The 15,801-nt window shown below is 45.4% G+C and overlaps 1 protein-coding gene across 2 annotated transcripts in view; it reads right to left on the bottom strand.

The window, feature by feature from the left end:
- The window catches only part of samd4a (sterile alpha motif domain containing 4A), a 46,262-nt gene that overhangs the window by 19,380 nt on the left and 11,081 nt on the right, over window positions 1-15,801 (bottom strand). For both annotated transcript variants that reach the window (XM_069705435.1, XM_069705434.1), the window contains exons 2-3: window positions 5,297-5,926; window positions 987-1,277 (exon numbers count right to left, since the gene is read on the bottom strand). In XM_069705435.1, coding sequence (XP_069561536.1) covers window positions 987-1,277; window positions 5,297-5,926 — 921 coding nt within the window. The remainder of the gene's footprint in view (window positions 1-986; window positions 1,278-5,296; window positions 5,927-15,801) is intronic.

The raw sequence follows: 15,801 nt of genomic DNA on the forward strand, positions 1-15,801 counted from the left end.
ATTGCTGTAATATATATGTATGGAAAAAAAATGAGGTAGATGTTATCAATAAATTTGAGATTCACGTGAAAATGAAACAACCCATGAAACATTTAGAAAGATTGTTGTTTGATCAACTAACAATCAATTGATCAATCAAAGATTCTCGCTGATCACGATTTTTTTGGGCCAAATCCTGGAATATCAGGGAATTTTAAAAACTGTTTTCCAGTCAGGGAAAGTCTGAGAACATTTAGACCGCCGATCGCGTGAACTCGTTGCAGAGACGTGTTCGTACTGATTCACGGTTTGCAGAGATGTCTGGTGCTCATTTAGTTTCTTTGCCAACAAGTATGCAACTGCTGAGCGGACGAACAGCGAGAAATGTAAGTTTTGTCCTTTCTTTGCACGTGTTGGTGGTTCACGATCCTTTTCATTACACCTTTGCGTATTTTTGGAGGCGTCAAAGTGCTTCACAACGAGAGAATGACATGCAGGGTTTCACATAAAAACAAGGAGCATTTAAAAATATCGAAAAGAAATGAGATGCATAAGAAACATCAAATACATAAGAAACAGATCAAAAGCATGAAATTAAACCCAAATAGAGTTAAATATGAATCCCACATTGTAAAATTACCATTAAATGAGGCCATAATTTGAGGTAGTTTTGTAGCTGGTGTAATTTTTGTAAAGCAGCTCGTGGTCGACTGCAGATTTACCGAAGAGTTCTGGTGACTCACTTTAAAGCAAAGTAGCTAATCGCTGCTTAAAAATTAAGATTTTGTCCGTCGGCTGTTAGACATGAAGTCTTAAAAGTCAGCGTCGACTGGAACAGTTGCATTAAGTTGGCAATGCGACGTCGAAGGCGCCTCACATCCCCTCGAAACTGTTGTCGCCAAAGCTGATCCAGTTATGCTTTTTTTATTTTATTTTTTTTCTAATGATTCATTTCTGCACAGCAACAGTGAAAGAGTCCCCCCCCCCCCGACCCTCCCGCTACTCACCCCTCATGCCGCTGCCCTCCTCGTGGAAGGAGCTGCGGTGGAGCCCCGAGCCGCCGCCCAAGCCGGCGTCCTCCAGGTGCTCGCTGCCTCCGCTGCCCGAGGAGGCGATGCTGCTCTGGGGCGAGAGCGGCGCGTGGTCCGGGGCCGGGCCCCGAGCCGTCCGCAGGTCCTCCTGCGACAGCCAGACGTGGCCCAAGGGCTGGTTGCTGGGGCCGCTCATGGGAGGCGTGAGGGACACGGAGCGCTTCAGGGGGCTGTGCTGCTGGCCGCCGCCTCCTCCGCCGGTCAGGACTGGGGGGACGACAGCGAGACAATCGGCTGGATTTCAGCGGGATTTCACTCAAGTCTGATGTTTCGACGACACTTAACCTTTTAAAAACACTCCTATTTTTTTTAGGCCTGATGCTCGAAAAGTGCATTACATAATAAAAAGAGTATATCTCTGCAACCGCAGTAAAAAATTATACAAAAAAATATATTTTTAATAATAAAGGGAACACTTGTGAGATTTGTTCAGATGTGTAAATATCTATATATGTCCATATTTTAATAATAGTTTTGCCAAGTCTTCTCCCTGGTCCGTCTACGGCTTAAAGGCTTAAACACATGAAGCCTTTTTTTCCAGCGTGATTTCATTTTGCTTTTTCTTACCACAACATTCGACTAAATAATGAATATGTATTTCTGTGCAAGTGTCGATACTTCTGTTAGTTTTTTTGGGGGTATTTCATATAATATATATAATTAATATGAGAGTTGATTGTAACAGTAAATGTGAAACTTCATCCATGTTCACTTGCTGCATGGATTCTCTTCAGATACATCTTAATTGTGAACGTGAACTCTTGTCATCAGGTCTCGTAAAAGTGTGTGTGAACCGAGGCAGGAAACACACACACACACACACACACACACACACACACACACACACACACACACACACACACACGGCTCTCTCCGGTTTACAGTGCAACCCCCCTTCCTCCCCCTCCCCTGAGATGTGTCTGAAATCACTCCCCTGTTTACTGTGCGGCGCATTAAATTACACGTGCCGTGTTGAAATGTGCTGTATAAATAAACAGACTTGACTTATCTTGGCTTCGTTACCCTCCGGCGTGTTATTTAAGCGTCCCGATTTGAAAGTGTGCGACTGTATCCGCTTATCTAGAAAAACGTCCCATTAGAAGAAGGGGGGTGGGGGGGGGGACTGCTGACGATGCATCTCTGCGGCTGACAGCGACGACGATTTACGAGCGTACGATATCTAGACGTAACTTATGCCGTGTAAGATGACATACTTCCATTAGTCCACGAACAAATAGCGCTCTTGCACGCAAGGACTCCTACTTGAGCTGTGCGGGAATTTTGACAGATTAAGTGCCGTTTTCAAATCGTAAACTGACGATCTGCGACGGCAGGAAATGACCTCATCCTGTGAGCGCATCGCCCGACCGAAAAAATATCTGCAGCTTTAAATCATTTCTACCCAGAAATCAACAGGTTTTCTGTTTAACCGCGCTCAGCAAACGCACCGATTCTTCTCTCCAGCAGCAGTTAGTGAAAAAGAAACGCTTTTTGTGCAGCTTCCTCGGACGCCCTTTAATTTGGAAACCCTTTACGTCGGTGGCCACGCCCCCTTTTCCCCTGGCGCAGCTGAGACGGCGACCGTTTAGGGTGGAAAGTGTTTTGAGTGCATCGCCCTGCATGTTTGTACTCCACAGCGTGAACGCACTCGGAACGAGTGAGTTGTCGGTACACAACATCTGGAACACATCAATTCTCTCCTTCACTTCCTCGTTGGGATCAGACACCTTCCAGTGAACGGACGAAATCACCTTTCTCTGTACAAATAATGATAGATTACTTATTGCCAAGAAATCTTTTAATGTGACAACTCTCCTCTCTCTTCTCCGTCTGTGCTCATCAGGACGAACGAATGATGGCGACCCGACAGGCTGCCGAAGGGCGTAAACGGAATTTAAAAAAAAAAAGGTGGAGCGCCGAGGAGCTTTTTGTGTCACCAACGCTCTCTCCTCCTCCTCCTCCTCCTCCTCCTCCTATATGTGGTCCTCTTACTGTCGGCCGCTATGTATAGGACTTCATGGGCCCCCTTTAAAATAGGTTGCCCAGCTAACATTTCAAGTTCCAGTCCCTAAATATTAGCCATTTTCCCTAAATACAGTCTCAGCCCTACAACGGCTTCCTTACAAGGGGAAAGGACGGGCGGCGTGAGCCGCTGCGGCTTGGACTCGGGTTGAAAGTATAGCGGGGGAGGGGGTGGGGGGGCTGTCATCAGGATGTTCTGATCAGTGGTACACAGGTATGATGTGTGTGTGTGTGTGTGGGGGGGGGGGGGGGGACCATTATACTTCATCATGGGCCCGGATGAAAAACAGCAACGGACTCCCGAGTGACAGCAATTACACTTTTTTTTTTTGAAGGCTCAAAAGAAGAAAAATAAACACTGAGATTTGATCGCAAAAGTATTCATAAAACATACTTTATCATCCTCTCGAGAGGGGGGGGGGGGGTTGGAGGGGTGGGACGGGGGTTGAAATGGAGTTTATCTAGTTGTAAAAATCTCCCGAGGTCTTTTCTGTGTGGCGACCAAAAGCTTGAGCTCGCAGTCCAAAAAAAACAAAAAAATATACAAGGAGGATCTTTCTTGGAGCAGCGAGCTGAGCTTTAAATGTGCCTTTATTTATAAACCCCTCAGCTGTTTCTTTCATCTCGCAGCAAAAAAAACAAACACACACACACACACACACACACACACACACACACACACACACACACACACACACACACACACACACACACACACAGAGAGCCCTTTGCATTCTTGTCTGGAAATATCCTGCACTGACCATAGTTATGTTCAATTTCAGCAGCCCTGCCCTCCCCTGCGCTGTGTTGTCTTCTACCTACCGCTCTGCTCTCTGTAGCTGCTGTGTGTGTGTGTGTGTGTGTGTGTGTGTGTGTGTGTGTGTGTGTGTGTGTGTGTGTGTGTGTGTGTGTGTGTGTGTGTGTTCAGGGTGAATTCCGTGTGTTTGGCATGTTTAGAAAAGTCATTTTCCCTTTGTTGTGCTTACCAAAATGCTATCCAGATGTTTTTGTGCTTAGAGTCTAATATTATCCGACCAATCTCAATTATACCAAAAAATAAAAAAAAAAAAAAAAAAAACGGAGCGAGAAAGCTTTGTCATAAGCAATCGTGCGATCAGGTGTTACGGAGATGTTCTCAGACGGCCTGGTGGCCTTCAAACACCTCCACTTTAGAAATGAACAAGCCAGTGGGAGTTCAAATACAGACGTACAGCTACATAAGATGTCCGAAAGGTGAAACGAATCTATTTATTCCTGGAGGTGCCACGGTGCTCATTTTCTGTGAAGTGGGGCAGAAAGAGGAAATAAACCGGGCATCTAATGCTCATCAATGACAGCAGGATAAATAATGATAAATGATCATAAACCTGTGACTAAGAAATCTAAACTGAGGGCAGATTGAGCTTTTCTAACTGGATGCTCTCTGTAGCTTCTTTGTCACACATTCAATACAAGTTATGTATGAAAATGGTCATTTTCCATTTTGCTGATTTACACTGCCTGCGTTGCGAAAGCGATCGGGGACTCTGATTTATTCGACGGAGAAGACGGGAGCGTGACCACGGCTGAGGAAATATTTCCTTGCAGAGGTTTGACACTGTGATTAAATCAGACAGTAACAAACAACAGCTCCACTCTTTCTTAGGATGTGTGTTTCCATATCTGTTCAATGATGAGTTATGATGGATGGAGGCATTAAGATTAAAGATTAAAGTCCATGTAACTTTAAAACAGGTTTTTCTCACCGACAACTTTGTCACAGAGACGAGCAGCTATGTAGCATCTTCGCTACGAGTCCTTTACACTCCACCTCACCATGATCAATAGTTGTGTTTATTTATTTTTTTGTGTATATAGTTTGTGTGTGTATTTATTCATTGGTCATACTTTTCTAAAAAAAAAAAAAAAAAAAAAAAATCACTTTTATCTATCTTATTTATTGTATACATATTTGTAATTATTATTTTTTTTTTTCCTAACTGTGTTTCTATGCTGCTGTGACGACTAAATTTCCCCACTGTGGGATTAATAAAGTCCTATCTATCTATCTATCTATCTATCTATCTATCTAGCTATCTATCTATCTGTCTGTCTGTCTGTCTGTCTGTCTGTCTGTCTGTCTGTCTGTCTGTCTAAACTTTGTGAGCAGTTTAAAGTGAATTTGGATGCTGAGTGTGCAGAAACAGACGGGGGACTCCACTTACTCGCGTTGCCTCCTCCGCCGGTTCCGACCGTGTTGATGGTCGCCGGCACCGAGGAGGACGGGTAGAGCAGGAGGTGCCCGTTCTCGCAGCCCTGCTGCTGATGCCAGCCTCCGCCCATCCCCGACTCCCTGGAGCTCTGCCAGCCGTTGAGGCGGTCGTCGGAGCCGTAGCGCTGGTGGTGATGCAGGGAGTACAGATTGCCCGACGAGGAGGTGTTGGTGGAGGACGAGGATCCCGACGAGGAGGTGAGGGTGGATGGAGGCGTGGACTGGTGGTGGTGGTGGTGGTGGTGCTGCTGGTGGTGGTGGTGGTGGTGGTGCGGCCCCGCGGGTGGAGGCCTCTCCAGCGAGTCGGCCCGCGCGGCGGCCCTCTCCTCCAGGTGGTTGAGCCAGAGCGCCAGGGCGGCGCGGTCCTCCAGGGAGGTGGCCGGGTGGATGAGGGCGTAGGACAGCAGCTGGCGGGACTCCTCCAGGTGACGGCCGTGCTCGATGGTGTGGGCCAGGATGCGCGGCAGCAGGCGCATGTACTCGCCCTTGGCCTCGACGTTGCCCGGTTTGAGCAGCGGCAGGTGGGTGAGCACGAGCGAGATGACGCGCTCCTTCGGCTCGCCTTGCCACTGGCTGATCACACCTGCAGGAGCAAATACAGGAAGAACAACGACACGGTCAGCATCTCGCAGCAACACGTCACCGTTCACCATTTCTACGGGCCTTAAAGGTCTTTGTTTTATGAAGCTTGCGCTGTAGTTTGGCTGTTTGGTTCAGGAATGTCTCTTTAGGTTGCCGGCTAAATCTAGCTGGACATCAGTGGATACGTTATTTAAGACCAAATCTGATTTCTGTCATATCCAGATTGATTTTTTTGAAAGTCTGAACAGCAAAAAAACTAAAAAAAAAAAGAACTCTCCGGACTAGAAACCAAAACAAGTTTTAGAAAAGAGGCGCCGCCTGCGTAGCCGTGCGTATGTCCGTTACCGCAGCAACCCACGCAGATAGGTCGGGTGATGCCTGGACGCACCAAATCCAATCTGCTCACTTGTGAATATCAAGTACGAACGGTCTGTCGTAAAAAATAATCTGATTTTGCCCGCAGTCTCAACAAAACCGAAGATTTCAGCAACATAGACGATGAACGACATCGACGGCGGCAGCGGAGGAGAAATGTGATTTTAATAGATGGACGGATGAATACAGATTAAATAAAATAGAAGATGCCGAGATGACATCATCCTTCTATTTTTTTTTTTGCTCCTTTCTCTAAACGCTGACGGAGGCTGCGCGGCTCTGGACATCAGCTGGAGGTCTATTGTTGTCCGAGTCGGCGGGCTATCAGGGGGTCCATTCCAGCCCTGTTAGGACCGGGGCTAAAGATACCGACGGGGTCAGGGCGACAGACACGCAAATAGAGACGGGATGCATCGGGGACACCGGCTTCACTTCCTGCCCCGCGTGTAAATTTGACCGTCCTCAACGATACGCGATCTCGCTTCTAAATCCGACGTAGGAGGGCGAAACTGGAAAAAAAAAAAAAAAAAAAGATCTGCCGGCCATTCTTGTCCAAAGATATCTCCGATGTCACAGTCTGCTTTGTGATGATGTACAGCTCTCTCTCTCTCTCTCTCTCTCGTTAATGTCGAGCGGACAGCTGCGGCTCTGAAAAGACCACAAACCCCTTGAAGCCCTCCAAAAACAAAAAGGTTCACATTCACTTCGTCCCCAAGAGAGACGACCAGGAATGAAGGATTCCATAATTCAGGATTGAGCTTCAGTCGTCTTCGCTGTTTTAACGGTCCGGTAACTCGTGTTAACTTCGAAGGGGCCGACCGATCGGCGACCGGCGTCGCCGGGTTAACCGGCGTTGGTCCCGCCCCTTAGCTTCACCGCGATTGGACGACCGGTGAAAAGTGAGACGGAAACTCTCGGTGCCCGCGAAAAAAAAAACCACACGCTCGAGCGCAGAATAAAACGATCAGCACCTCGTAGCATTCAGAATCAGAAATACTTTATTGATCTCCACGTCTGCTCCAGGACAGAAAGAATAAAATAATTTAAGAAGAAAGAGGATAATAAATATACTAAATATACAGTCACTGGCGTGTATAATAAACGCCACAATTCAAAAAGACAAACTGTGGAAAAACTTGATGTAAGGCCGGTCCATCTAATGACCTGAAACGTCTCCGAGGAGGGCGGCCAGATCCTACTCAACGCAGTATCACACACACACACACACACACACACACACACACACACACACACACACACACACACACACACACACACACACACACACACACACACACACACACACACACACACACACACACACACACACCTAGAAAAAAAATCCTACGACCTTTCACCTCCCAGGAACATCAAGCAGGCTGTGTGTGTCCTCGCAAATAATTCAATTACGTCACGTATGTGGTAATATAAACCTACTCAACCCACTCAGCCCACACCCAACACAACACACACTTTGGGTTTTTATTTTCCAGGAGGGGGACGACACACACACACACACACACACACACACACACACACACACACACACACACACACACACACACACACACACACACACACCGGGCTAAACCCAGCGAACAGCCGACACTTAAAAAGAGTAACTCGGAGCTCGAGAGGAGCTGAGGAGGAGACGATGGTGGAGTCGTGTTCGATACTAATGAATGTAGAGGAAATGAGGGGAAGCGAGATGTGCGTGGAGAGGGGGCGGGGGGGGGGAGCGGGGGGGCGGGGAGGGGGTTTACTCCGCCGCTTCGGCGATGATGTAATCCCTCATTCCTGTGAATGAGGCAAGGCCTCGGTCCATCTGGGGACAGGAATTGTTCCGTGATTAAAAACTAATTATATTTCCAAACGGCTGGAAAACATCGAGATGTAACACAGAAACTGCGATAAAATACTCTCGAGGAAGCTCACGGAAGCAGCGGTGCACGTCCAACTTTGAAACATCCCATTTTTAGTTTTGAAATACGTAGAGACCAGATTTTTGTTGTTTGTTTTCAAAAGGCCTGACGAATCAGAAAAGAACGGCTGACGAAAGGAAAACGTAACGCCTTCAAGTCAGCATTCGACTTCAGGTTTATTGTGACCGGTTACAGCGAGGTCAAAAGGTCAAGCAGTCAGCAGTCTCGCCCCTCCCGAGAGGAGTCGCACCCCGGCCGAGGTCAAAGGTCAACTGCTTGGAGAAAACACCGGGCTACAAATTACACAAACGGACCCGCGTCCGTCCGGCAGGGCCGAGACGAGAGCACAAGTGTTTTCCGCTACCGCGAAAGAAACAACAACAACAACAACAACAAAAAAACCATCCTCGTAGAACTGGAGTTACGTCTAGTAACCGCTATTTATCTCGTTAGCTCCCGTTTCACCTCAGAACGAGAGTCGTGTAAAGTGAAGCGTGAAACCGAACAATAAATACGCAAGTGATTTACAGTTCATTAACGTTATTAGTCACCTAACAAGCCACATTAAACTCAGAGTGGAGAGGAGGAGAAAGTTTCCCCCACGCATGTCCGACTGTTTCCCTCCTTCCTCTCCTCGTACGGTCTCCCACCATGAAGCTTCCAGGGGAAAGTGCTGACCTCATCGAAACGGAGTAAAAAAAGAGGAAGAGGAGGAGGAGGAGGAGGAGGAGGAGGACAATACCGACGAAACCTTTTTTCCTCCTTGTTTCTTTTCTGTTTTCTGACAGTTTCACTGTGAATTTCTCTGGAATAACGAGTCGCTGTGCAGAAGTTCATCACCCGACCTGACGGAGAGGACGCAGAGGCAGAAGAACAAACCGGTTATAATAAGCCGCTGGGAGGTACTCGACGAGACACCATGTTCATTTTGTTCTGAGGAAACTGGCGGAAATTTCCGGTAAGATGATGAATCACATCACTGAGAAAAAACAAAAAAAAGAGCGTTGACAACAGACAGACGCTGAAAACCTCAGACAGAGAGAGTCATTGGTTGCGGAGGCTGACACAGCATTTTCTCCCCCCCTCCCCTCCCTGATATGAACAATGGCCGCGGGTGAACTCTGTGTGCCATCCTGCCCCGGCGCTGCCCTCTGACACCCTCTCTGGGCACCAAGACAAGGGTGCCGCTTTCAGCACGGCACCGGACCTCTCCGAGTATAATTCCTCGTCTGTCCAAAAAAAAAAAAAAAAAAAATCTTCGTCAAACTGTCCACCTTTAACTGAAACCAAAGACACAGAATAGACGCGACAGATAAGAGAGTGGGTCTCTGTGGAGCCGTGAAAAAAACCCTATCTCACAGGCTTAAAGGGCCTATGCCTGTACTCATAGAACCGGGGGTTACCGTACGTAACCACCATTATAACCGACACTTTATTGTGCTTAACAACCAATAACTGCCCATTAAAGACATATTTTCTGGCCCTCGACATTCCTGTTTTTAAATCCTGCTGGTTGCTAAAGCTAAATAAACATTTGTTTCTTTAACGGTGAGAAAAAAAAACAAAAAAACCCACTAAAAAGCACAACAGCAGAGACATTGGAAATATTGCAGAGGTTACAAAATTTCTGAATTTTGAAACCGGTATGAGACACAGCGCTTTTAAACTCGGGATGTGACTCATGTTTTTTCCCAAAACATAAAAAATAAAAAAACATCACGCTTAGCAGTATTTCTCAACGTTAGCGCTGTCCAACATCTGAATGCAACGAGTTCCCTCTCGTTCTCCGAGGGGTTTGTTTGTTCGCTCCCACTCCGAGACGCACCGACTATAAAACCCAAGTACAAGTTGTACAAGTCAGTCGAGTACTTCAGAGGAGAAAATTAAAGCCCTTCTTCACAAAAATAAGATATTACGCTGTAACGTGAACGTGACCACATCCCTGGAAAACCCCAGAGAAATGCAACTGGGTCAAAGACACCAGCTGTGGATGTGGAAAAGCAGCGCTGAATACATTTTAAAGACAGTTTTTGGAGAACCTTACAAAGTATTGAATGTATTTCAACTTCACTCTTATCATGTAGGATCAAAGAATAAATAAAACTGTAATAGAATAAATGAATACACAATTAAATGGTTGAACAAACTGACATAAATATCAATTAAAGGTGTCAAACTGAATACAAATAATAAGCTGGTTATATCTATTTCAAATGTCAAAAGTAATAGCTTTCCTAAGTAATCCCTAGCAAGCATTTTGTTTGATATATTTTTGGATTTTATAGAATACTGGTTTGATTCTTTATTCAATTATTTTACTGACTACTAATAAATTAAATTCAGACATACAAAAAAAATAAAGAAATATTCTGTAATGAATTAACTAAAAATAATGACAATATTCTTTGAGCCCAAGATGATCGTATTATGTTGGAAGACTTCTGTGTATCTCTGTTAACCGAAAATTTGACTGCTTTCTGGCTGTAAAACACTTTAAAAAAAAATCTAGAAACAGCAACCAAAACCAGAAAATCTCATGAATTAATATAAATCAAACTCCATCTCGTGGCACTACAAACAGATGTTCATTGGGTTTTAACTCCTGACCCGGAGCGTGTGCTCTCTTCAACGTCCCCGACTCCGATCACAAGACCACGAGTGACGGCGGTGGAAACAATGCGATTGTTTTAGCTCATTTGTTACACATTGGTTACACACAAGCACACACACACACACACACACACACACACACACACACACACACACACACACACACACACACACACACACACACACACACACACACACACACACACACTCGTGGAGACACATGATTCCTCTCATTCTAAATATAGACGGGTCAACAGCAACACAAAGCCACACCGAGGCAGCCGGCACAAACAGATAAGACCCCATATTAGTGGTTAGTAACGGGACACATCGACTCCCAGTCGCACACCAGCTTGGTGTTTGTGCCACTTGTGAAGTAACACAAACCCGTGTGTGTGTTGTACGAGTGGATAAAAGGACTTTTTTTTTTAGTTAAAAAGAAAAATGAGGAGAGTATTTTAGGATGAGGATGAAGATAAAGCTACAGCTGGTTTGTAACCGAGGATAATCCAGTACATGGAAAAAGTCTATCAGCTCTCAAGTTGTAATGGGTGTGTGTGTGTGTGTGTGTGTGTGTGTGTGTGTGTGTGTGTGTGTGTGTGTGTGTGTGTGTGTGTGTGTGTGTGTGTGTGTGTGTGTGTCTGGTCTCTAAAAATCTGTCCCGCGCTGTCCTCCTGTTAGCAAACCAAACACGACTTGCTGTGGAGCCGCTGTTGATTCAACACGGCGTCCGTTCCCTTCGCCGACCAGACGACGGCGGCGAAAGAGTGAGTTTACCGACGATAAACAGAACCCGGGTCTTAAGTCTTAACAACAACACAAAGGGACGGACACACGAACGACTGGAGGAGACGAAAAAAAGGTGAAATAAAATCTGAATGAAAAGATGGTTGGAGTCGACGGCGTTGGACAAAAGAACCAGACGGGACGGAATAAAATCGTGAAAACACAGTTTATAGAAAAAAAAAAAGAAAAAAAAGAGGGGGTTACTTGAGAACAAAAGTTAAGAAACGGCTGAGTAGTAAGATGGGTGGAGTGAGTTGGGGTGAGGTGGAGGGGGAGGCGGGGGGATAATAGCGAGGAAAATGTTCCCGCTCATCTGAGTGGATTCTCCAGCTCAGCGGTGGGGAATGTGCTGGCATACCAAAGAGCCTGCTGCTGAAGAATGCAGTGATTCCTAATGGATCCGAGCTCTCACTCCACACACACACACACACACACACACACACACACACACACACACACACACACACACACACACACACACACACACACACACACACACTCCTCCACTAGTGTAGTTTCCTCTTTATTTAACACGCAGTCCTTTTTTTTTTTTTTTTTACGTCACCGATACGCTGTGTGTGGAAATAGGAACGTAAGAATGAAGATAAAAAAAATTGTTTTTTTAAGTCAGCCGTGATACTTGGACGTTGCAAAACGAGCACATATTTGCGGAGCACAGTCAGTATAATCAGAGAGGAAGTTGCCGGCTGCACAAAGGAGAAAAATTGTCGATGGTAATGTTGGTTTGTTTGTCTTCGATGCTCGGGGCAGATGTGTCGCAACACAAACGGAAAAACTGAAACTTTTTAAAGTGAGACAACACTGAGGTGATAGACGCCTACAAAAAAAAAAAAAAAAAAACATTTTTACCTGCCCATGAACGCTATTTTACGACATGTTTTTTTCCCCCCCTCGTGATCTTAACAGAACGTGAACATTTGAATCTTTATTTCTCGCTCTATGTTTCCAAGCAGTAATCTCCAGAGAAAGCATCAAGTGGTCAGAACGGGAACGATCACTTTTAATCCTACTTAGTTGGCACGCAGACAAAATTTCAAGGCGCATCATATAGATTCATATAAAGTGCAGGGATTAAAGCTCGTCCTAGAGGAGGGGGACAGGAAAGTAAAGAGAGGCTGGAAATAATAGTAAGCGTAAAATAAAAGGGAGAAGAAAAAAAAAGAGAAAACAAAGAGTCTTAAAAAGGATATCAAGTAAGACCAGATTCAAAATGAAAGATTGAGTACGAAAGAGTAAATCAGCAAAAACAAATAAAGTAAAAAAACAACAACATTAAGTAAGAAAACAAACGGGTTTAAAAAGATGAAATAACCCCCCCAAAAAAACACAGAAAGAATAAATAATGTTAACAGGACACCCGAAGTAAAAACGAAAAAGCAGGAGAATAATGAAAACGAGTGAAGAAACGAGAGGACGGTGTGAAGACGGAGAAAAGAGGTGCGGTGCAACGAAATATATGATGACATGATCGGACGTTATATGTTGGAACGGTTCCACCCAGAGAGAGAGAGGCCATGTCCTGACAAGACATGCAGGCAGGCCCCAACACAAATGGGGGTGGAGGGGGGGGGGGCTGATTGAGGAGAAGGGAAGGGGGGGTGTGAGGTGGGGGGGTGTTAGGATATGTAGAGAAATAGACTGGAAAGTTCACTGAATGTCAACATGTTTCAACTAGAGAGGGAACGACGGGGAAGGAGGGCGGGGGGATTTCAAGATAATATAGAGCGTTGGGATCGTCATACCTGTGATAAATAAGAGAGGGGGGGTGGGGGGGGGTAAAAGACAAAGGAAAGGAACCGAAAGATAGAAACAGACGAGAGGGACTTAGTTACAGCTGTGAGGATCAGCCTGACCTACTGACACAGAGCTGAATGAGGAGAGAGGAGGAGGAGGAGGAGGAGGAAGAGGAAGAGTAGTAGCAGTTCTGGTTCTACTGTGGAGTCTACATCAATTTTTTTTTTTTTTAATAAAATCCCCAACGTGCCTTTAAAGGTGCTGCCACATTCACATCTCGCACATTTCATCTCCCCAACTCACTTTCTGATAGAGGATGGATGGATGGAGGGTTTATGGTGCATTTTCAGGAGAGGGAAGCTCTGGTACACACACACACACACACACACACACACACACACACACACACACACACACACACACACACACACACACACAGGCGCCTCGGAGTGACAATGACCGAGAGAGCAAACCCTCACAAGTGTGGCGACACTTCGCTTCACGCTGACACCGCTCGCGGCTCCGAAGTGCTACAAGTCTATTTGAGGGCGGAAACACAAACAAATCTGTCTAAACATCTTGCAAAAAAAAAATCCCTCTCACACACACACACACACACACACACACACACACACACACACACACACACACACACACACACACACACACACACACACACGAGAAAAAAGAAATGCAGTTTTTGCCCGCCAGCTCGTAGCTCATCCGTCGTTGCCATTAGATGTGGTAAAGCAGCCTGGAGTGCACGCGCACACACACACACACACACACACACACACACACACACACACACACACACACACACACACACACACACACACACACACACACGTTAGTCATTAAAAACATAACCATGACTCAGCTGATTGTTATGGGTGTGTTCATCCATTGAATTTTGAAAAGGGGCAAAGTCACAGTTTCAACATTGGGGGAAGAAAAACTCCTGTTTTCATCTTTGTATGACTCAGCGAGGAGTTTAGAAACTGAGGTGAAAGGAAAGAGAGAAAATCTCCATGTAAATAAACTGGTGTTCTCACACAGGTGAAGCTCAAATGAGAGGAAACAGGAAAACCGGTCAGCAGGTGATTTATACATTTGGACAATAGACCATTTTAAACAAACATGACATACATCCGTTTAAATGGTGTGTGTGTGTGTGTGTGTGTGTGTGTGTGTGTGTGTGTGTGTGTGTGTGTGTGTGTGTGTGTGTGTGTGTGTGTGTGTGTGTGTGTGTGTGTGTGTGTGTGTGTGTCTTCTGCCGAGTGGATCGAACAATCTTATCCGAGGCAGAATCACAACGCGACGCGGTGCAGAGACACTCTGCAATTAAAATAAAGACGTCGATGCGGAACAGCATCTATACAAATATACAAACCTAAATAAGACAAACAACTTCAAAAAAATAAATAAATAAATCATATGACTTAAGTTCTTCAACGAGTTACGGACGGTTCATCGTGTATTTGTGAAGTGAAGTGAACGATCAGGAGATCTGATCCAAAGTCTTATATTCAATAACCGGCAAACAGAGAAAGAAAGAAGCGGCGAGAGATTCCTACGACGCCAAAATAGAGCAGGAAGAAGAAACACCTGCTCAAATTATACAACATTATATAAAGCAACAGCTCTCATCTGCTCCTCACATTGTGTGTAAATGTGTGTGTGTGTGAGTGGAGGGGGGGGGGCAGTAAGTGTAAAGTAGGTCTTTTCCTCTTAGTTGATTATTTATTTATACAGTGTAATGCTTTAAGCAGCAGCCAGCATGTGTGTGTGTGTGTGTGTGTGTGTGTGTGTGTGTGTGTGTGTGTGTGTGTGTGTAAAGTGGGAAGCACCTGCCCGACGATGCGTTGGGATTGTTTGTCTTCGTGTGTGTGTGTGTGTGTGTGTGTGTGTGTGTGTGTGTGTGTGTGTGTGTGTGTGTCTCCCTTCCAACAGGAAGAGGAAGAGCATCATCACGACGACTGAAGATCGCAGACATCCTGCTTTGAATATCGCCTTCATCGGGGATCCGCACGGCGTCATGACGCAATTCCACGTCCGCGCTCTGAAAACCTCGTTCCAAACCAGACAAAAGTCAGGAAATCCAGGCGGGTGTCACGCAGTGTAAAAAAAAATTTAAAAAATAAATCTGCTGCTGCTCCATCAGCTCCATTACAGGATGCTCATCCTCCAGATACGAAGCATATTATCCATAAAATTGGGCCTAAACCCCTTAAATGTTTCACAAAGCTTCTTCTTTTTTTTTTTTTTTAATGAAGGACGCTTCGTAATCACGTCGAGTTTATTTTTTGGAACCTGTTCAGATGAAACTGTCGCTGAGCTTAATGTGACTTCCCACGCGTTACAAACGCTATTGATTTTGCGGGAATCGACTAAATGATGTGCTGATATCTTATGAATTTATTTATTA

The sequence above is a fragment of the Brachyistius frenatus genome, unplaced genomic scaffold, assembly GCF_029030835.1.
Source record: "Brachyistius frenatus isolate BFR_SWC_R1_liver_20210118 unplaced genomic scaffold, ASM2903083v1 Contig_56, whole genome shotgun sequence".
NCBI lineage: Eukaryota > Metazoa > Chordata > Actinopteri > Embiotocidae > Brachyistius > Brachyistius frenatus.